We start from the raw sequence: 21,247 nt of genomic DNA on the forward strand, positions 1-21,247 counted from the left end.
ATCAATCTCTCATTGAACAATTTTTATCCATACAGTGGTCAGCCTGTGCAATGTGAATTTGCTTTCATCAGTGTGAGAGGAATATGCGACAATTTTGAAGTGCCGTTAATTCATGAATTATTATTAGCGCTTCCATTTTATTTCACTTTTTCAGTAATAAGACTTAAACAAACGTACAGAGAAAATAATGAACATAATTCCACTGTAAAATCTGTCAAAAAGAAGGGTTTCCATTCGACAACTTCCATGGTCTACTACTAGGAAGATGGATTTGCCCAAGTTGAATAGCAAAAGGCTTATCATTTACTAATGATGAATCATATACAAGTCCAACCGTTGCTATCAAAAAATTCATGTCTATGCAAAAATGAAACAGCCCAAAAACCGGGATTGCGGTACAGACATTAGTAGTTACAGCCATCCTGTTTCTTGCTCTAAATCACAATCCCAGTTGCGGTCGGGGCATAAATGACATCGTCTTCCTCGCAAAAATTGGTGAATAGCTCTGATTCTCTCTTCTACTTATCATGACTCCATCGAATGAGGAAGCTGCTCTCTCTGGCTCTTCGGAAAATCCAACCATTTCCAGACGGTCAGCATCCCCACGGCGTCTCCAGTGAAGAATAGGCCTCCGGGAGCCGTCTGAAGAGTCCTCACTTCTCGTCTTGAGAATATCTTGCCCCTTTCAGTGAACCTGGAGTACAATGCACGAAGTCAGCCAAGCAGAAGAAGAGAACAGTCTTCACTGAGAGACAAGGATGTCAAACCAATTAGAGAAATTATTTGGACTTACGATGGGGGCTCATACAAGCGAACGGTGTTGTCATTGCATGCACAGAGAAGGACCGGCTTACCACATGCATCCATCAGCCCTGACAGTGCAAGAATACCCTGTGCAGGACAAAATGATATTTGCAACATCAACATAAGATATTACGTCACTTCCATGAGACTAGGAGCATGGTAAGAAACTGACAAAGCACCGACAGGTGAAAGATGAAAATTCATGTCTTCTCCACGTAGAGCAAGCACATGGAAAGTACTTGACCATATGGCTATACTACAAAGTTTCAATCCACATTATTCATATTGTTATTTTTAGCCATGGAAATAAAACCGAAAAGAATCAAGACAGCATTTTTAAGATCTAAGATTTGAAAACAGGTCGTCCATGCACTTCGCACAAACGAAGTCAATAAAAGAAAACACAATTTCACCCATGTTGTCTATACTTTTTCCTATAGTACCATCATCGACCACAAAATAACATAATCCACACAAGTGCGAAAAAAAAAATTTAGCGAGCAACATACATGGTCCTCATGATGTGTATAGGCGACTTCCAAGCTGCCTCCTTCAGTGGCAACCCCCCAGACCTTAACTGTCTGATCCAACGAACAGGATATCGAGTACTGGTCCCAGCAAAGAAGCGACATCACCACATCAGTGTGTCCAACAAGTTCCTGAACACACTCCAGAGTGTTCAAGTCCCACACCTGCGGAGGAGAAAAAAAGAAAGATGTGACGGGTCAGGACGATACCACAGTGGAGCAGGGCAGAAAAATACAGAGAGGACATAGCAAACCAATATAAGTGATGCATAAGAAAACATAAACTACAGGGGCCAAGTCATGCCTTCCAAGGACACACGACTAGATATAATCAGGGAGAGAGACATCTAAGATAAACCAGCTTACCCTTATGGTCCGGTCAATGGAACCTGAATACAACCGGTCGCGCCCAATAGTTAATGATACCACGCCCCGAGTGTGACCCATGAGAGGCGCAGCCATCTGAAAAGGGTCAGCCTCACTACCTCCTTTCCACACCAAGATAGCACCATCCTAGAAGCAAGATTTGTTCAGTCTAATCATCAAAAGCCAATGCTATTCATCACAAGTATCAACAGAATGAGGCAGTCAGTGATGAAATGAATGTTAACTTAGGTGGGCCATGCTTAAAGAAGAAGAAGTGAAGAATTTCAGTCACTTGTGCTGCTAATTCATGGAGGAATGAGATTCAAAACAAACAGACTAGACAAAATTCCAGCAGATAAATCACCTAAATTGACATTAAATTCTTTCTAAAAATAAATTACCAGGGCTCCGGCAAAAAGCATGTTCTTAGCAACTTCCAAAGCATGCACCTGTCCAACTGGTCCACTGATATCATAGCTAGCACCATTCTGGATATGCCATGCCTAAAAGAGATACAAGAGAAAGTAATGATTGCTTGCCAGCTCACTAGTTCAAGAATTGCCAAAAAGAAATAATAACGAAGTACCAAGGAGACCCAGCCAACCGCTCACCTTAATAGTATTAGGCATGCCAATAAACACCCAAGGACCTTCACAAGTAAAACACCCAACTTCTCCTCCAAGGTTGATCACTTGATCGCATTTACCAGTGTGACAGTCCCAGATTCGTGCTGTTCCATCTTTGCTTCCAGAGTAGAGCTTAGTAGATCCAGAAGGAAGTGCTATTCCAGAAACACCCTGTCATAAAAAGCATCAGGTGAGTCCAGACCTATTTTTATGCCAGACAGGCAATGATATTTCGACATCTTAATTATTATAGCATGGAAACAAATTGGAGTTTAAAAAAATAAGTCATGCAACTAAATTTTATCCAGCTATAGTCTTGGATATGAGAGAGAACACAAAAGGAAAAAACTAATCTGTAAATAGTACCTTTTTATGCCCTCAAGCTTAGCCAAGAGGGCAAAATCAACACCGTGAAACCACGAATGCAAGAAAGGACATGCATTGCCTTTCACACAGTTGCCCGACATCCAGTAGTGGCATACTTTTCCGTGAGGCTTTTGAGGGTTTTTATCTTTTGACGAATCACCTCTCTCTCTAGAAGTTGAACTCGCTGAATTCACCGGGCTAGATTCAGGGCCCTTCCCAGGGTGATCCTCAGGCATATAACTCGACTGCTTTGCAGCTCGATGGTAAACATTGCGTGGAAGAGATGCATCGTGCAAAAACCGGCAGGGATTCCGGTTGCACCTCCCTTCTAACCAGTAACTGCAAACTTTGCGGCTTGTTGGTGCTGTCGGACGCTGATTATAGTGAGCAGCTGATTTTTGTGGCCAACCCACAGTACTCCTTGCTGTCTTAATACCCATGCTATTATACAGAAATATGGACAATCAATCACTGAACTGAATAACCTATCCAAAGTTAACTCAAAGCATCAGAATTCGTTCTTGCAAGAAGATCCGTTGCAGAAAAACCAAAGGTCCACTGTAGTAAAGCAATCCCAAGGGTTTCAGTTCCTCTTAGCACCAACCAACGATACGGACAGGATAAAGAACAATCCACGACATATAAGAGAATGCATAACCATCTCGATCCTTCATGATTCCCATCCCTTTGGGTTCCAACCAAATCAAACGCACCCAGAAGCAGAATAACCCACAACCTACAACACGAACTGGAGACTAAATTCGAACAACATTGATATCGCATTGTCCGAGCTCCTTCACGAAAATGATTCCAGTCATCAAACCTAATTTCCAAACTCGCCATCACCGTAATGACACCCCCTCAAATCAAGGCAACAAACCGCAGATCCTTTCAGGCGAAGGAAAACCCTCGATTCCTTCGGGATGAAGAAACCTGACAATCCCCGGCGAATGACTACCAAACGTAGGCCCGACGTCCCTCGTCGTCAAAGGCGGACACCCAACTTCTAGAAAACCCCCCGAAGGCGAGCGGGAGATCGTCATCGTCGAAAGAAGAAGAGAAAACCCTAACGGAAACTTCATCGCTATATACTTGGGTAGAAACTGCAACGGAGAGAGGGCGTCGAGAAGAGAAACAAAGCAAAGCAAACCTGAGGAAACCCGCAAACCGACGATCGCCCTCGAATCGAAGTTACGAAGATCGTCGGCGTCGGCTATCGAGAAGAACGGAAGCGATGATCGCTGATCGAGAGAGATGTCGAAGGAGACGAAGCTTTTTGTCTTTGTTACTTGGAAGGGAAGTTTGCCTGGCCTTCTTCTTCTTCTTCTTCTAAGGGCATGTTTGGTAACGTGTCAAATAGTAAAAATTTCTGTTCTTTTATTCTCAGAAATAATTTGGAAACAGAAATGCATTTGGTAAATTTTTTGTTCCTTGGCACATTTTTGCAAAAATTTGTGCCGAGAAACAGTTTTGGAAGAGAAACAAGAAGTAAAAAAAAGTTGCTTCTTGTTTCTCGGCACAATTTTGAGAATCAGTTTTTTTTTTCTTTTTCTTTTCTTATTTTTGTGTTGTTCTTCCCTCGGCTGGGCCGGTCGCCGGCGACCGGCCATGGCCAAAGAAGAAAGTAGAAAAAAAAAATTAAACAATTCAAAATATTATTAAAATATTATTTGGGAACAGAAATTTTGTGTAGTTACCAAACGCATTTCTGTTCTTTTCTACTCTAGGAATAGAAATTTTGGATAGTTTATCAAATGCCTTCAAATACTCAGAAATTGTTTTCGGGCACAGAATAAAAAAAAATCATTTCTGTTCAGAAATAGCGCCCGGGCACAGAATGGTATTCATGCGTACCCTAAGAGTATATATAAGGAAAGCCAAAGCGTGTTCACCTCACGCGGGGTGGAAAAGAGAGGAAAAAAAAAAGTGAACATCCGATAAATATCAGAAATTTCATTAAATTAAAAAAAGAAAAAGAAAAAGAAAAAGGGAACATTAATTATGGTATAAACATAAATTTCTCGAAGATTTTAGTCGATTTAAGAAAAAAGCGATAAATATCAGAGATGTTTATTAAAATTTCAATTCAAATGTTTTAGAGAGGTTTTACAATACTTTTTTAGAAAAGCTTTCGAGGGCAGAGAAAATATAAGCGTTGAGAAAAATGAGGTGAAAAAAGAAGAAGAGAGGGAAATTATATTCGTTATCCTTATTTAAAATGGGATGAAAATTATTTTTCGAGTAATTGTTCATTTTGCCCCTATAGTTTTGGCCCCTTCTCCTTTTAGCCCTATGTTTCTTAATCGGACTCAACTTTGATTGATTATGCGTGTATATGAGTCATCAACAAGTTAGCTCTTTTAATATACCTTATAGGAAAAAATTCGATTTTCAACCGTTGATTATGCATATCACGAGAATAGCCAGGGCATTGAAGACCATAAATTATTTTCTTATATGATTGCTTAATTGGTGTATAGGGCACTTTTCTACAAATTGTATACATATTTTTTTATATATGATGAATGGAAATGCCATAGAACATGCTAAGCTTTAAGATATGAATGACATCCTGGTATGACCAAAAAGGAAACTCAAGCCTCGGAGTGATGTCGTGTTTGGTACGATGGAATGCAATAAAATGGAATGATGGTTCTAATATATTTGTTTGGTGAATCCATGGGAATGAAATGGAATGGAAATTACTTTGTTTGCTAGTAAAAAAAATGTTGTCGGAATGGAATTGAATAAGAAATTTCTAATAGATTTAATTTACATTGAAGTTGTATTTATTATAATTCTACGATATTAAAACATGTACAAACCAAATAATGTTATTTATAATTGAATAGTATGCTAATCGGCACTTTTTAAACCTAATTCATAATATATCATTATTCCATGGAATGATCAATTCTTCAAATCAGACATGCAATAATTTAAAAAAAAAAATATTAAATTTCAATTCGAAGGTGTTAGAGAGATTTTACAATATGTTTTTTTGGAAAAGCTTTAGAGGGTAGAGAAAATTTAAAGCGTGGAGAAAACGAGGTAGAAAAAAAGAAGGCGAGAAAAATTATTTTACGTTATCGTTAACTAAAAAGGGGGTGGAAATTACTTTTACTTGTATATTTCTTGTATATATCATGGCGCATTACATATAAATGTAGGAAAACGAGGTATAAAAAGAAGGAGGCAAGGGAAATTATTTTCCGTCATTGTTATTTGTAAAGAGTGGAGATTACTTTTGATTATATATTTCTCGTCAATATCGTGCTAATACTAAACGATGTTTTTATCATGCTTGTTACAGTGTTACGTGACTTGGGACAGACGCTCTATCAGAGCACGTCCATAATGATCTTCATATGAGATTGGTGGTTCAAAGAAAAACTTTGATAGATGAATCGGAAGCTGATCCCTAACGTGGAAAATCAAATAAACAAGAATTTGAAAAGAAAAAATGTATCAGCTCCTTACCCGAACTTCCCCTTACGCAGGTGTTTTTCTCAATTGAGGGATGCGATAAATGCCTATATTGCTTTAGAATGTGTTGGTTATGTTGATGCAATGCGAACCTGACGATATGAATATAAAAGATTCTTTTGTGTTTAATAAATGGCAGGACAAAAAAAGAGGCACGTTCTAATTTATCATAATTATCAATCTATACAAATATGACCATGATAATACAAGTTCAACTTTACTTTTAATGCATGCTATTCATTTTGGGATTGCATTGCATCCCTTTAAAGATGAACATGATAATGCATATTAAAACGTTAACATGTCCTGCCTTTAAAGATGCCCCCATGCAATGAGGCTTGAAATCCATGGTACAGAAGCATATGCGAAGAAGATCAAGTCTTCTGGCAATAAAAGATACACTGTAATGACCTAACTCGCTTGCATTCCTTTTAAGATGACTATGATAATAGATATTAAAACGTTTTGCTAGATTTGGTTCATTTCCTAGCCTATAAATTAGAAATGGTGATTGATTTATTGAAATGGTAAAGAATATAGAGACGCTAAGCAACGATTATGGGTCTTTTTTCAAGTAAATCGGATATATAGAGCATGAGGAGGTAAAGAAACGGCACTTGTCATTGTAAAGCACACAGACAACTGGTCTTGTACTTAGTCAGAAATGTTGAACGGAATCATTCAAGACCATCAAGCTCAAATTTGAAACAGAAAGAGAGAGAAAGCCTTCATCCTTAGTCAATGTCATTTATCTAGATCTTTCACGGGTTAGCTTGCAAAAAAATGATTTTATTTTTTAAGCATTCATATTCATTTTGGGATTGCATTCACATTCGTTTTAGTGATATCAAGAATTTTCATTTTGAGACTGCTTTGTGGAGGATTAATTATACTTCCATTGTTTCTAAATAAAAGATTAATTTATTCACCAAAATGCTTAATTCATGTGATAAATAAATTTTTTGGACACCCATGTTTAGTCAACGTAAAAATATTACATCTATAATATACAAGCTTGTGAGGTATCTAAAACCTTATGCGCTTATACGCGACTTGCATGTGAGAGAGATATTGAAATATTGTCCTACATCACTTGACAACAAGTCTTAAATACTCTTTATATTCACCAGAAATCAATTCTTCTCGTGTTTTTTACTTGTTTAGCCTCTAAAAAAGGAGCGAACACTCTTATTTCTCTTGTTCCAACTTTGATCAAATAATATTTGTGATATAGATCGTCTCTAACGAGAGTTATGAATATCAATTCACCCCAATGTAGTGATAAATGGGGACTTACTTCTTGGACCAATTTTTTTTTTGGTGTAAATGTAAGTATTATAAATCAAATGAAGTACAACAACATAGGAGCATTCCCTAGCATTACAAATAAAGCTAAACAAATAGAGCTAATGGTTCGAAAATATGGACTTAGGAAGCCTCCATGTAGTAGCCAATACACCATTGGTTTGGGAAGGTCTAGTTTTTTGACCTCTTACATTTTTTACGCACTTTTGCCAAAATAATATGGACGGCATTGGACTTGTTCAGGAACCGTCTTCTATTGTGCTCCATCCAAATACAACATATGGTTGCTAGGAAAGCCACTTTAATGAGTCTTGCCGCTAAGTTTTTGCCTTTTGTTGCTCTAATCATCCATTAAAGCTCCTCATGCTATCCTCCTATAGGATGCCCAATCCCAAATTGTGTAAAGATACTACGCCATATACTGCCTATCCACTCACACTGGAAGAACATATGTGTTCTATCTTCGATTCATGTTCTACAGAAATTACATTGGGTGTCAACTGCAGTTATCTATTGGGCGATAATCGTTGCTATCGGTAATTTGTCTCTGCAAACTAGCCAGCCAATAAAGTTGTGTTTGGTAATGCCGCTGGATCAAATTAGGTTATACCACTCCACAATCAGTCCCACATATCTGAGTTCATCATATATATCACGACAGCAGTAACTCGAGCTATGAATAAACGGGGTTAGAATAGGTCGTAGTTCTAGGATGCATCACCAACTCCACGCCATTCGGCCTCTAATACCGAGTTGCATAATTGGAGTATCTCTACATTTGGTGTTGTGGATCCATATACTTCAAAGGGAAGACGACGGACGATTGATGAGGTTCCACGGCATGCGGCCTAACAACACTTTGTTTTGTTCAGATTAGATAAACCCAATCCACCTTCCCATTTAGGTGAACAGACTACTTGCCATGCAACCTTGTATGATCTATGATTTACTGCATTACCAGCCCATAAAAATTTTAGGTGAAGAGACTACTTCTTGGACCAATTTGATATTTGTACTGATTTCAATTTCCTTTTTTCTTTGTTTGGGATTTGTGGCCTTTAAGTACAAGAAGAAAAATGGCTCTATGTTACTCTTTAAATTGGAACCAGTAGGTATCAGTCCGGTTCCCGATTTCATGTGTGCCCACCTGCCCACCCGATTCGGATCGATAATAACATTTTAATTTTTAAGAAAAATTAAAACCCTAAATCCCTAATCTCGCTCGCCAGTCATCTTGTCTCATCTAGGTCTCTCTCGTCTCAACTCTCTTAGTCTCTTCATCTTTAGACTCTCAACTCCCATCGACTGACAGCCTTGACTTTTAATTCCATTGACTCATAGCCGCGCCTCCGGTCGTTCCTTGTAGATACAACTCACGGCCTCACATCCCTCTCTTGCTCTCGATCGCCTCCATTTGCGTAAGTTGGAAACCCTAATTGCTGCCATTTGCCCTTTTTTAGTTTCTTTAATCTACTCACTATTCGAAATACTGAGAGGAAAGTGAAGTATTCTTTGCATGTGTTTGAGAGGAAACTCTTCGGGCTGAATGGATACTAGAATCTTATAATTATAAAGTTGTCTAATTGATATGAAAAAAAGTTGTCTAATATACCGTGCTGGATGAGTGTGTTCCATGTACTTGTGTTTGGTTTGAAGGCAGGGCAATAAAAAACAGGGAAGTTTTTTTTACAAACAACAAGGCAATCTTTTTTGCTGGAAAAAGAAGAAGCTTGGTGGGACCGGTTTAGGGCTTTTTGGAAAACAAGCCACTGATCGTGTGAAGCTTGGAGGGACCAGTTCTGTGGACCTACCCGTGAATCAGACCGCCAGTTAGTGAGCGGTTCTCAATTCCAAGATGGGAACCGCTCACCCTAGAACTGATTACCCCTAGTGGTGAGCCAAGACATGAGCCAACGCGGTAGTGGAGGCTCTGAACAATACTAACAGCACGAAGGGGTACTTCATGCTATAGGTTTTTTGTTCGGGTCAAAACTTCTAGATACATGTGACCACCGGTGTTTATGAGTATGTGTTAATTGTTGAGAACAAGAAATATCTCATGATGATCGGAGACGGCATCAACTGTTCAAAGATTTAATCAATGAAAAAGAGATAATCTCTAGCTTAACTTAGCCACTCAAAGATACGAAAGTGACATTTGAAGAATATGACACAAAAATATGGAATTTCCACATACTCTAAAATAAAACAAAATTAAATTTGTGAAGAAGCTAGTAACATTCAGAATCGCCTTCTTTTCAAATTTTTTCTCGATACATCTATATAGCAACACTTTCAAGTGATATATGCCCAATTTATAACTTTTTTCATTGGCATTATTTAACATTAAATGATATGAAGTCCATGTCTCCGTTTCTTCTTGCTAGCTCATTTCCATACATGAAGATGACCAGTTTTTGGATTTTCTATGGTGTGTTATGGCCTCATTCTGTTGAAATGCTCGTGGTTGGGCAGTTTCCTTTTCCTTTTCCTTTTCATCCTTTATTTATGTAATGGATTTGACATTAGTCGGGCTATGCAACGTGAACCTGTTTTCATCATAGCGAGTATGAAGAATATCCAATCGCATTTCTTTTAATGGGATACAAATAGAATTTTGAAGTATTGTTTACTCATCATTGATTTCTATTTGAATTATTGATTTATATTTAAAATTTGTTGATGAGTTTGAAGGGGCACTTGTTTATTTTGACGATTAAACTGTTTTGTAACATGGGAGTTTATCTCAAATTTCAATAGGTTTTTAATTTGAAATGATATTCATATTTTGACAATTAAAATCCAAAATGATTTTTCTAGTTGACTTGCAACACAAAGCATATAAAAAGGCTACTTATAATTTTTATTACGAATTATTCATCAAATTTTGAAAATGAAAACAATTATTTAAGAGTAAAAATATCATATAAAATTTTCAAATATCAATATTTTTTTATTTTGAAAGGTTCCAAGTGTTTCGTATTAAATAAAAAACCAAAATATGAATTCGGTAACATTTATAAAATGAGAAGTAAGACGCTAAATAGCAATTTGTTTGCAGAAGTCATCCACTTGCATGAAGGCACAATAGGAGGAAGAATTCATGAGTTCGCTCATCTTCTCATATTTTCATCCTTCATAAGGTCTCTAATAAACATTAGGTTAAAGCTGGAAAAGTATTTGCTCCTGTGCTCGCCATGCGGCAATTTACTTTGTCTCTGTGCCTTGCCATCCAATAAACATTGGTTTATTGATTATTATCTCCATGCTTTTATCTTCTTATTGAGTTGAATTTCGAAGGATAAAACGAATAAAGAGAAAGTATTTCATATGTATTCTCCAATACCTATCTCTATCAATAAAATAGTTTGTTGATACTTCACTTGACTTCTATGATTATCGCGTGGCAAGAGCAAAGAGCATAGTTTTGCCAAGTGTCTCAAGCTTGACTAATAAACTTTGGTTTATTGATTCGTTTTCTCTTGACTTTTTTCTTTGATTGAGTTTGATTTTCAAATAACAAAATTGTTAAAAGTAAGCATCTAAAATATATTCTCCCATATTTATCTCTTTCAACTTTTTTCTCTCATTGTTTTTAAACTTGAAAAAAGAGAGAGAAAGAGACAAGGTATTTTGAAAATTACTGTCATTATCCTTTCGAGAGGTTTATCTTTTTCAATTTTTTTAATCTCTAATCAATTTTAAATTTGACAATATGGCATATAAGTATATTATCATACATAATTTGTTCTAGTAATCATAGATTAAGTTAGAAGGAGAAGTATATCTTGTTGGATAAATAAGATGCATATTTCGAAGTATAACATATTTTAACATGTGTATAAATACACAATTTAAAATAATATTGATGTAATTTAAAGGATAGCTTATGTTGTGAAAATTTTATTGAATATTCTCTAACTATAAAAATTAAAATAATAATAATTTATCAGACAAAGAAGTTCAAAATTTTAACTTGAAACACGCATATTGACATTTCATTCGATTTTAGGTCCTCTTGAAATCCACTTGATTTAAATATATTTAACATCCTTTAAATCAAATCTATACAGTAAAAAATAAAAGTGTATGTAAGTTCATATAAAGTCCACGTAATTTGAAATTTATTCAACAAAATAAGAGAGAACTTAATAAGGTTTAATTTGTATTAGTTTGTTGTTCGAGATATACTTTAAATACAACAACTCAAGCAAAATTTCCGTAATGCACAAGAGATGATCTCAAGTTTTAATTTAACAATTCAAAAGACTGAACAAAAATGACATTTAAACAATACGACACTTAAATAAAGAAATCGACATACTCTAAACTATAAAACAATTAAATTTGTGAAGAAGAAATTAATGATTAAAATTTTGTTTTCTATTTTTTTCCCGATACATACGTTTAGCAAATTTTTGAAATTAAACTTTCAAGCCGCTTGTGTCCAATTTATAATCTTTTTTGTCTGATTTGTTCTATCTTCAATGGGTTACAAGCCCAAATAATACCAATACATACACGAAATTGCATGTATAAGTATGCTATCGATATATGTTGACTAGTTATTTTCCTTATGTAAATTCTACAAAATTTTCACATTTCTGCATTCCTTTGAAATCACTTTGCAGAGCTTATCTACTCTCATAATTGCTCAGTGAGCAGGATAGGGAGACTCTCAAACCTAGTTTGGATTTATACCTTTGAAGATGGAGCTTCTTATTAGTTTCATATCAGTTTTGATTTATAAGATCTATTCATTTGAATTGTAGTATGTAATGTATCAGTTTTTATTGCACGTTTAAAAGTACATGGAGTGTCATAAGCTTATGAAGTTCATCAATCAATTTCACATTGAACAGTTTTTATCCATACAGTGGTCAGCCAATGCAATGTGGATTTGTTTTCATCAGAGTGAGAAGAATATGCAACACTTTTGAAGTGCCATTTATTCATCATTTATTATCAGCGCTTCTATTTTATTTTGCTTTTTCAGTGTAATAAAACTTAAACAAATCGTACAGAGAAAATGATGATCAGAATCCCACTGTTAAATCTCTCAAAAAAGAAGAAAGGTTTCCATTCGACAACTTCTATGGTCTACTACTAAGCAGATGGATTTGCCCAACTTGAATAGCAAAAGGCATATCAATTACTAATGATGAATCATATACAAGTCCAACCGTTGCTGTCAAAAAAATAATGTCTGTACAAAAACGATAGAGCCCAAAACTTGGGATTGCGGCACAGACAGTAGTAGTTACAGCCATCCCGTTTCTTGCTCCAAGTCACAATTCCCAGTTGTGTCGGTGCATAGATGACATCGTCTTCCTTGCGAAATTTGAACTCCAATGTCAATAGATTGATTCTCACTTCTACTTAGCATGACTCCATCGAATGAGGAAGCTGCTCTTTTTGGCTCTTCGGAGAATCCAGCCATTTCCAAATGGTCAGCATCCCCGCAGCGTCTCCCGTGAAGAATAGGCCACCGGGAGCTGTCTGAAGAGTCCTCACTTCTCGTCTTGAGAATATGTTGCCCCTTTCAGTGAACCTAGAGTACGATGCACAAAGTTAGCCAAGCAGAAGAAGAGAACAGTCTTCACTGAGAGACAAGGATGTAAAACCAATTAGAGAAATTATTGGGACTTACGATGGGAGCTCATACAAGCGAACGGTGTTGTCATTGCATGCACAGAGAAGGACCGGCTTACCACATGCATCCATCAGCCCTGACAGTGCAAGAATACCCTGTGCAGGACAAAATGATATTTGCAACATCAACATATGATATTACGTCACTTCCGTGAGACTAGGAGCATGGTAAGAAACTGACAAAGCACTGACGGGTGAAAGATGAAAATTCATGTCTTCTCCAAATAGAGCAAGCACATGGAAGGTACTTGACCATATGGCTATATTACAAAGTTTCAATCCACATTATTCATATTGTTATTTTTAGCCACGGAAATGAAACCAAAAAGAATTAAGACAGCATCTTTTAAGATCTAAGATTGCAAAACAGGTCGTCCATGCACTTTTGCACATACGAAGTCAATAAAAGAAAACACAATTTCACCCTTATTGTCTATACTTTTTCCTATAGTACCATCATCGACCACAAAATAACATAATCCACACAAGTGCGAAAAAAAAAATTTAGCAAGCAACATACATGATCCTCATGATGTGTATAGGCAACTTCCAAGCTGCCTTCTTCAGTGGCAACCCCCCAGACCTTAACTGTCTGATCCAGTGAACAGGATATCAAGTATTCGTCCCAGCAAAGAAGTGACATCACCACATCAGTGTGTCCAACAAGTTCCTGAACACACTCCAGAGTGTGCAAGTCCCACACCTGCGGAGGAGAGAAAAAGAAAGATGTCAGGGGTCAGGACGATACTACAGTGGAGCGGGTCAGAAACATAGCAAACCGATAGCAGTGATGCAAAAGAAAACATAAACCACAAGGGCCAGGTCATGCCTTCCCAAGAACACACGACTAGATATAATCAGCAGGAGAGACATCTAAGATAAACCAGCTTACCCTTATGGTCCGGTCGATGGAACCTGAATACAACCGGTTTCGCCCAATAGTTAATGATACAATGCCCTGAGTGTGACCCATGAGAGGCGCAGCCATCTGAAAAGGCTCAGCCTCACTACCTCCTTTCCACACCAAGATAGCGCCATCCTAGAAGCAAAGGTCGTTTAGTCTAATCATCGAAAGCCAATATAATTCATCACAAGTATCAGTGATCATATGAATGTTGACTTAGGCAGGCCACACTTAAAGAAGCAGAGAAGAATTTCAGGTCTAAACCAAAAATCCACTCTCACACTCAGCATAAACTTTTATATCACTTATTCTGCTAATTCACGAAGGAACGAGATTCTAAAGAAACAGACTAGACAAAATTCCAGCAGACAAATCACCTAAATCGACATATTATTCCTTCTAATAATAAATTACCTGGGCTCCGGCAAAAAGCATGTTCTTAGCAACTTCCATAGCATGGACCTGTCCAACTGGTCCATTGATATCGTAGCTAGCACCATTCTGGATATTCCATGCCTAAAAGAGATACAAGAGAAAGCAATGAATCAGCAACTCCCTAATTCAAGAATTGCCAAAATAATAATAATAATAATAATAACAAAGGACAAAGGAGACCCAGCCAACCGCTCACCTTAATAGTATTAGGCATGCCAATAAACACCCAAGGACCTTCACAAGTAAAACACCCAACTTCTCCTCCAAGGTTGATCACTTGATCACATTTACCAGTGTGACAGTCCCAGATTCGTGCTGTTCCATCTTTGCTTCCAGAGTAGAGCTTAGTAGATCCAGAAGGAAGTGCTATTCCAAAAACACCCTATCATAAAAAGCATCAGGTGAGTCCAGACCTACTTTTATGCCATAAAGGCGATGATATTTCCACATCTTAATTATTACAGGACGGAAACAAATTGGAGTTTAATAAATCAAGCGATGCAACTAAATTTTATCCAGCTATAGTCTTGGATACGAGAGAGAACACAAAAGGCAAAAACTAATCTCTAAATAGTACCTTTTTATGCCCGTCGAGCTTTGCCAAGAGGGCAAAATCAACACTGTGAAACCACGAATGCAAGAAAGGACATGCATCGCCTTTCACACAGTTGCCCGACATCCAGTAGTGGCATACTTTTCCCTGGGGCTTTTGAGGGTTTTTATCTTTTGACGAATCACCTCTCTCTCCAGAAGTTGAACTCGCTGAATTCACTGGGCTAGATTCCGGGCCCTTCCCAGGGCGATCCTCAGGCATATAACTCGACTGCTTTGCAGCTCGATGGTAAACATTGCGTGGAAGAGATGCGTCGTGCAAAAACCGGCAGGGATTCCGGTTGCACCTCCCTTCTAACCAGTAAATGCAAACTTTGCGGCTTGTCGATGCTGTTGGAAGCTGATTATATCGAGCACCTGATTTTTGTGGCCAACCCGCAGTAGTCCTTGCTGTCTTAATACCCATTCTATTATACAGAAAGACGGACAATCAATCACTGAACTGAATATCCTATCCAAAGTTAACTCAAAGCATCAGAACTTGTTCTTGCAAGAAGATCCTTTGCAGAAAACCAAGGTCCACTGAGCAATCCCAAGACTTTCAGTTCCTCTTAGCACCAACCAACAATACGGAGGGAATAAAGAACAATCCACGACCTATAAGAGAATGCATAACCATCTCGATCCACCATGATTCCCATCTCTTTCGGTTCCAACCAAATCAAACGCACCCGGAAGCAGAATAACCGAAAACCCAGAACACGAACTAGACACTAAATTTGGATAGCAATGTCGCATCGTCCGAGCCTCTTCACCAAAAATTCCAGTCATCAAACCTAAAGTCCAAACTCAAATCAAGGCAACAAACCCCAGATCCTTTCAGGCGAAAGAAAACCCTCGATTCCCTCGGGATTAAGAAACCTGACAATCCCGGCAAACGACTACCAAACGCGGGCCCAACGGCCATCGTCGTCGTCACCGGCGGACACCCACCTTCTAGAAAACCCTCCGAAGGCAAGCGGGAGATCGTCGTCGTCGTCGAAAGAAGAAGACAAAACCCTAGCGGTAACTTCATCGCTATATGCTTGGGTAGAAACTGCAACGGAGAGAGGCGTCGAAGAGAGAGAAGCAAAGCAAACCTGAGGAAACCCGCAAAGCGACGAACCGACGAACGCCTCCCGAATCGAAGTTGCGAAGATCGTCGGCGGCGGCGACCGAGAAGAACCGAAGCGATGATCGATCGAAGGAGACGAAGCTTTGCTTTGTTACTTGGAAGGGAAGTTTGCCTGGCCTCCTTCTTCTTCTTCTAAAGAATATATGAGGAAAGCCAAAGCGCGTTCACCTCACGCGGGGTGAATGTTAAAAAAAGAAACCGATATACATCAGAAACGTTTATTAAATAAGGTATACAAAGATAAATTTCTCGAAGATTTATTCGATTTAGGGAAAAATACCGATGTACATCAGAAACGTTTATTAAATTTCAATTCGAAGGTGTTTGTGAGATTTTACGATATGTCTTTTTGGAAAAGCTGTGGAGGGCGGAGAAAATATAAATGTCGAGAAAAGCAAGGTAGAAAAAGAGCAAGAGAGAAAAATTATCTTCGTTATTCATATTTAAATCCTTATTTAAAAAAGGTGGAAATTACTTTTTACTTGTATATTTCTCGTAATTAAAATGCAAATGTAAGAGTACGAGGTGGAAAATATGTAAAGGGTGGAGATTACTTTTGCTTGTATATTTCTCGTAAACATTGTGCTAATACAGAATGATGTTTTTGTCATGCTTGTTTTACAATGTTATATGTCTTGGGCGAGACGGGGCTCTATCATATCAGGTCGATAATGAAAAAGTCCAAAAGTAACGATGCAAAATTTGGGAAAAACAAACTAATAATAAATTGCATTATGATGGGAAATATTCAGACACGAGCAAACATTTTGATAAGAGACCAAAAAATCAGTACAATCATGGATGAGTTAATTATTCATGACATTTTTGTAAGTAATTAAAACGAAAATTGGAATTTTTCTCGAAAATGGTGAAAAATCAAAAGCGTGTGACCGCGATCGTCAAAATGCTAAACTCATATTAATTTCCTTAGAACGCACCACCATGTTTTAAATCTTTCGTTGCAGAGAGTGAAGGAGAAAGCAAATTTGATAGGCTGATAGAGGAAGGAAGGAGGGAATTATTTTCGGCCGTCATTTAAGGAAAATGAATAAACGATAGATCCCTTCATGAAAAAAAAAAAAAAACAAAACAAAACATGTTTGAAATCAACATAGGAAAATGAATCATTTTCCCTCAAAAATATTTTCGAGTATTGTTTATTTTTCGTAAATTAATCAGAATCGCGAAAAATGAACAATTCAGGAAATGCTTTCCTAATTTTGATTGATCTCATCGCTTCGCTTAGAAAAATAAGTTAGATGAAAATTATTTTCATTATCAATAAAACCTATGCCAAGCAATTTTTGTTGGTAATCAAAATATTTTCCGTTAAATCAATTTTCTGAACAACATAAAGATCAAAGTCGGCAAACATTTTTTTTTCAAATTATTGATTTTTCGCGAAACCAACTTTCTCGCCTTTCACTCTGCAAATTATGGACCTTCAAGTCATGCGTTGCATCCATTTTCAAAATGGTTAGTAAACCGAGTTGCTCCACTCCAATATCTTAGGTTTTCTCCATCATTTGGTGAAGAACAAGATGAATGAGTGGGGGGCTCATAGAGATCTTTTCCCCTGATTTCTCAATCCCCAACCCATCATGCTTCATGGCTTCCCAAACAAGGAGATGAAAAATCTTTCTTTTAGGTTTTCTTTGTTCTTATCTTGACTACTTTTGGATTGGGATATTGTGACATTTGATTGTCTTAATATATTTGCATTGCTATGGAATTTGGGTTGTGAAATTTGGAAGTTGAAACAACTTTTGGATGCGATTAAAAAGTACGAACCATAATGGGAGGTCATTGATTTCATGAAATGGTTTAACTTAGTTGTCTATGTAAAGTACTAAATGTAGTGAAAAGTTATCCATTACAAATAAAACTTGTTATTTTGTGATTCTGTTTATTTAAACGCATCTACCTACCAAAAAACCCTTTAATATTGTCGAAGCCCGCATTTGTTATGATCGGTCTTCCGAGCCGACAACGGTGTCTATCCGTAACTCAATTCACAAATTACTAAGAAATCACATTGCAGACTAAGGTCAAGAAGCATCATTTTACGATCTATTTTGCAAAACCATTTCATGCATCTACGTCGCAGTTTTCTGAGACGTTGGTAGTTCACGACATTGACCGATAAGGTTACGAACTATGTTAAGTATGAGGATAAGAAACCTTGGCATGTAATTCAAATTGCCATTTTTGGTATCCGTGGAAGAGATGGGTTTCGAGGTACCACTTCCATAGTTTCCTGGTACTCCTCTCCTTTTGCCTCACGCATTCTAAAGTTAGTCCACATGCAAATAGGAGGGAGATTCTATAATGTTTTTCTTCCTCAAAAACCTGTAGAAAGATTGAATAAAAGTGTCCAGGAACACAGTACATGTGCCGTTTCAGATGCTAGAAGTTCAAATAAACGACGCATTCATCATCATTAACTCGAGAATTTAAGGCCTTCGTGCAAAAAGATGCTGGACTTGCCGAGGCCATTTCTCTTTTCGGGGAATGGTGGGGGATTCATTGAAGGGAATACCATCGAGGCCATCATTTGCACTCTCAATGCTGCGAGAGATAGGGTGCTGAGAAGGTCGGGACATGATTCCAAGACGAAACTCGTTATCCACGAGTCAGACCAAACGAATTGCTCCATCCAGAAAGATGCCCGGAACGCGGGAATCAACCCACGGACTGGACTTCCGGGCCTTAAAGACGACGAGGTCGACCTTGTTGGGTTTGTCCCCCGACTCACTAGTGAAGGCAATCCATTCGGACATCAATGCGGGGCTCATCCCGCTGTACTTATGCACCACAGTTGGGACAACTTTGATTGCAGCGGTCCACCCGCTGGAACCTCTATGCAAAGTCGCGGGTGAGCTTGGCATGTCGGGTCCATGTTGATGCTGCGTATGCCTGTACATGCCCGGAGTACAGGAAATTCATCAATGGGGTCGAGTTTGCAGATTCATTCAGCTTCAATGCACTCAAGTGGTTCTTGACCCCTCTCGATTGTTGCTGCCTCTGGCAAACGCCCTCGTGAAGTCCTTATCCACAGACCCTGAGTACCTCAAGAATGAGGCAACTCAGTCAAAACAAGTTATTGACTCCGCTGATTGGCAACTCTCTCAGCAGGGCATTGAAGCTGTGGCTTGTAGTCAGGAGCTATGGCGTGCAGAATCTGAATTTATGATTGAATTGGTTTTGTATAAAAAATGTTTTGGACTGAATTAGTAATTATCTATAAAATTTTATGTGACCACTGAGTCAAAATTATTAAGTACTTCCCAAAATATGTCAAATTATTAACCACTTCCCAAAATATGTATCCACTAGCTTCGTTGGTGGATAATCATTGTAATTTCGTGTTTAGACCACAACTACATCGGTTTTAATTAAGGCTCTGTTTGTTTCATGAAAAATGTTTTTTCAGGAAAATAGTTTCCTCATTTTCTAGCGTTTTGTTCGCTTAGAAAAATGAGTAAACGGAAAACCTATATTAAATTCAAGAAAATGATTTGTTTTTAAAAAAATCGAAAATCATTTTCCAAAATATAATTAGATATTGACGCTTGGACCTGAAACTTTACACTATGGCACAGAAACAGTTGCTATTTCATCAGGTCTAAGGAAGGAACCCCAGCGCTAGTTCCTAGGCCCTCGGCGTCCAGGACTAGGTCTTTGACGCCCAAGCCATCGAGGCTGGGCCTATGACCTTGGTGCCCGTGCCCGAGACCCCGATGTTCGTGTCTAGATCCCTTGCATCCTTGCTTGGGTCCATCGAGGCCAATCCCGAGACCTTGGTGCTCATACCCGTGCTCAGGCCCCGAGCACTCGCATTCGGGTCCATTAAGGCTGAGTCCGAAGCCCCAGTGTCCATGCCAATGCCCCAGCACCAAGGCCTGGGTCCACAGAGGCCAAGCACAGGATCCCAATGTTTGAGCTCGGATCCCCAACACTCAGACGTGGGTCCATAAAGGCCGTGCCCGAGTCCACTGAAGTTGGGCCCAAGACCTAGGTGCCCATGCCTCGATCCTCGGCACTTGGGTCGAGGTCTATTGTGGCCAGACCTAGGACTCTAGTGCCCATACCCAGTTCCCTGGCTGCCCATACCCATATTACTAACGCTCGTATAGTGTATGTCTATTTTGAAAAATCAAACTAATCTCTCATATCAAACGACGTATAATATTTTCCAATTCATTTTTAGGTTTCAACTAGACATTACAAAATATTGTCATTATCCTGGAAAAATGACTTTTTGGAAAATGTTTTTTAGAAATGTCATACTTTTCGCGAAACAAACGGAGCCTAATTAAACTTACGTAAAGAATCATAATGTATGAAGGAGGGTACCCGAAGAAATGATAATCAATTCAAATAGACCTGAAAAGAGTAAATTCACGTGGTGACTGTTTATTTAGACATGCATTATAGTAAGTGGAAAATCTGCACCGAGAGATTTTCTCTCCTCTTCATGTATCCATGCAACATAATCGAGTATTTGTTTAATCCACTTCACTCTTGATAGAAAAAATAATAATTTCAAAAGCAATTCTATACCCTTCAAGCCATTTGGTGGGTGTTGGTACATGTCCATTATATTCTTTATAGAATGATATGGACTCAAAAAAGGTTCTTTTAATCACAACTTTCCCAAAACAAGCTAAAAATTCAGGTTGAATTCAAAAACCTTTTACAACAATTAAAACGGGTTAATTCCAAAAAAAAACACCAACTTTAGGTCAAGGGACAATTTTGGCCCGAACTTTTTTTTGTTCCATAAAAAAGCATCAACTTTAGGTCGAGGGACAATTATGGCCCGAACTTTTTTTTGTCCCGTAAAAAAGCACCAACTTTAGGTCGAGGGACAATTCTGGCCCGAACTTTTTTTTGTCTCGTAAAAAAGCATCAACTTTCACTTAAATCCCAAATCTGGCCCTTATTGACTTAAAACAATTGATTTTCCAACTTGACTATTCCACCTTAGCAATAAATCCATGTGACTTGCTGACTGGATTTAAAGTATTATTCATTGTCTTATTCTCTG

The 21,247-nt window shown here is 38.0% G+C and overlaps 1 protein-coding gene and 1 pseudogene across 2 annotated transcripts; one reads left to right on the top strand and one right to left on the bottom strand.

Moving 5' to 3' along the window:
- Positions 1-280: 280 nt before the first annotated feature.
- Positions 281-16,065, bottom strand: LOC115668003 (zinc finger CCCH domain-containing protein 48-like). 2 transcript variants are annotated; one of them, XM_056305859.1, is made up of 7 exons: positions 15,049-16,065; positions 2,309-2,494; positions 2,099-2,200; positions 1,698-1,844; positions 1,314-1,496; positions 794-891; positions 281-694 (listed from the first exon to the last, which is right to left on the bottom strand). In XM_056305859.1, the coding sequence occupies exons 1-7, from the start codon at positions 15,487-15,489 to the stop codon at positions 526-528; spliced, it is 1,326 nt and encodes a 441-aa protein (XP_056161834.1). In that variant the 5' UTR covers positions 15,490-16,065; the 3' UTR covers positions 281-525. The 2 variants fall into 2 exon arrangements, with proteins under 2 accessions (XP_056161834.1, XP_056161833.1); XM_056305858.1 differs by lacking the exons at positions 281-694; positions 794-891; positions 1,314-1,496; ... (1 more) ...; positions 2,099-2,200; positions 2,309-2,494 and adding exons at positions 12,543-13,031; positions 13,131-13,228; positions 13,653-13,835; ... (1 more) ...; positions 14,451-14,552; positions 14,668-14,853 and having other exon boundaries at positions 15,049-16,053.
- Positions 16,066-18,671: 2,606 nt separating this feature from the next.
- LOC130135962 (tyrosine/DOPA decarboxylase 5-like) lies at positions 18,672-19,390 on the top strand (annotated as a pseudogene).
- The last annotated feature ends 1,857 nt before the right edge of the window (positions 19,391-21,247 follow it).

Source organism: Syzygium oleosum, unplaced genomic scaffold, assembly GCF_021117445.2.
Source record: "Syzygium oleosum isolate NSW1041296 unplaced genomic scaffold, Sole_v2.1 Sole_v2.40, whole genome shotgun sequence".
NCBI lineage: Eukaryota > Viridiplantae > Streptophyta > Magnoliopsida > Myrtales > Myrtaceae > Syzygium > Syzygium oleosum.

Coding starts and splice junctions, on each gene's coding strand:
- LOC115668003 (XM_056305858.1), bottom strand. CDS start 15,489: ATGGGTATTAAGACAGCAAGGACTACTGCGGGTTGGCCACAAAAATCA. Junction 14,172..14,450: donor TGCTTTTTGCCGGAGCCCAG/GTAATTTATTAT, acceptor CTTTGCTTCTAG/GATGGCGCTATCTTGGTGTG. Junction 13,032..13,130: donor CGCTTGTATGAGCTCCCATC/GTAAGTCCCAAT, acceptor ATCGTACTCTAG/GTTCACTGAAAGGGGCAACA.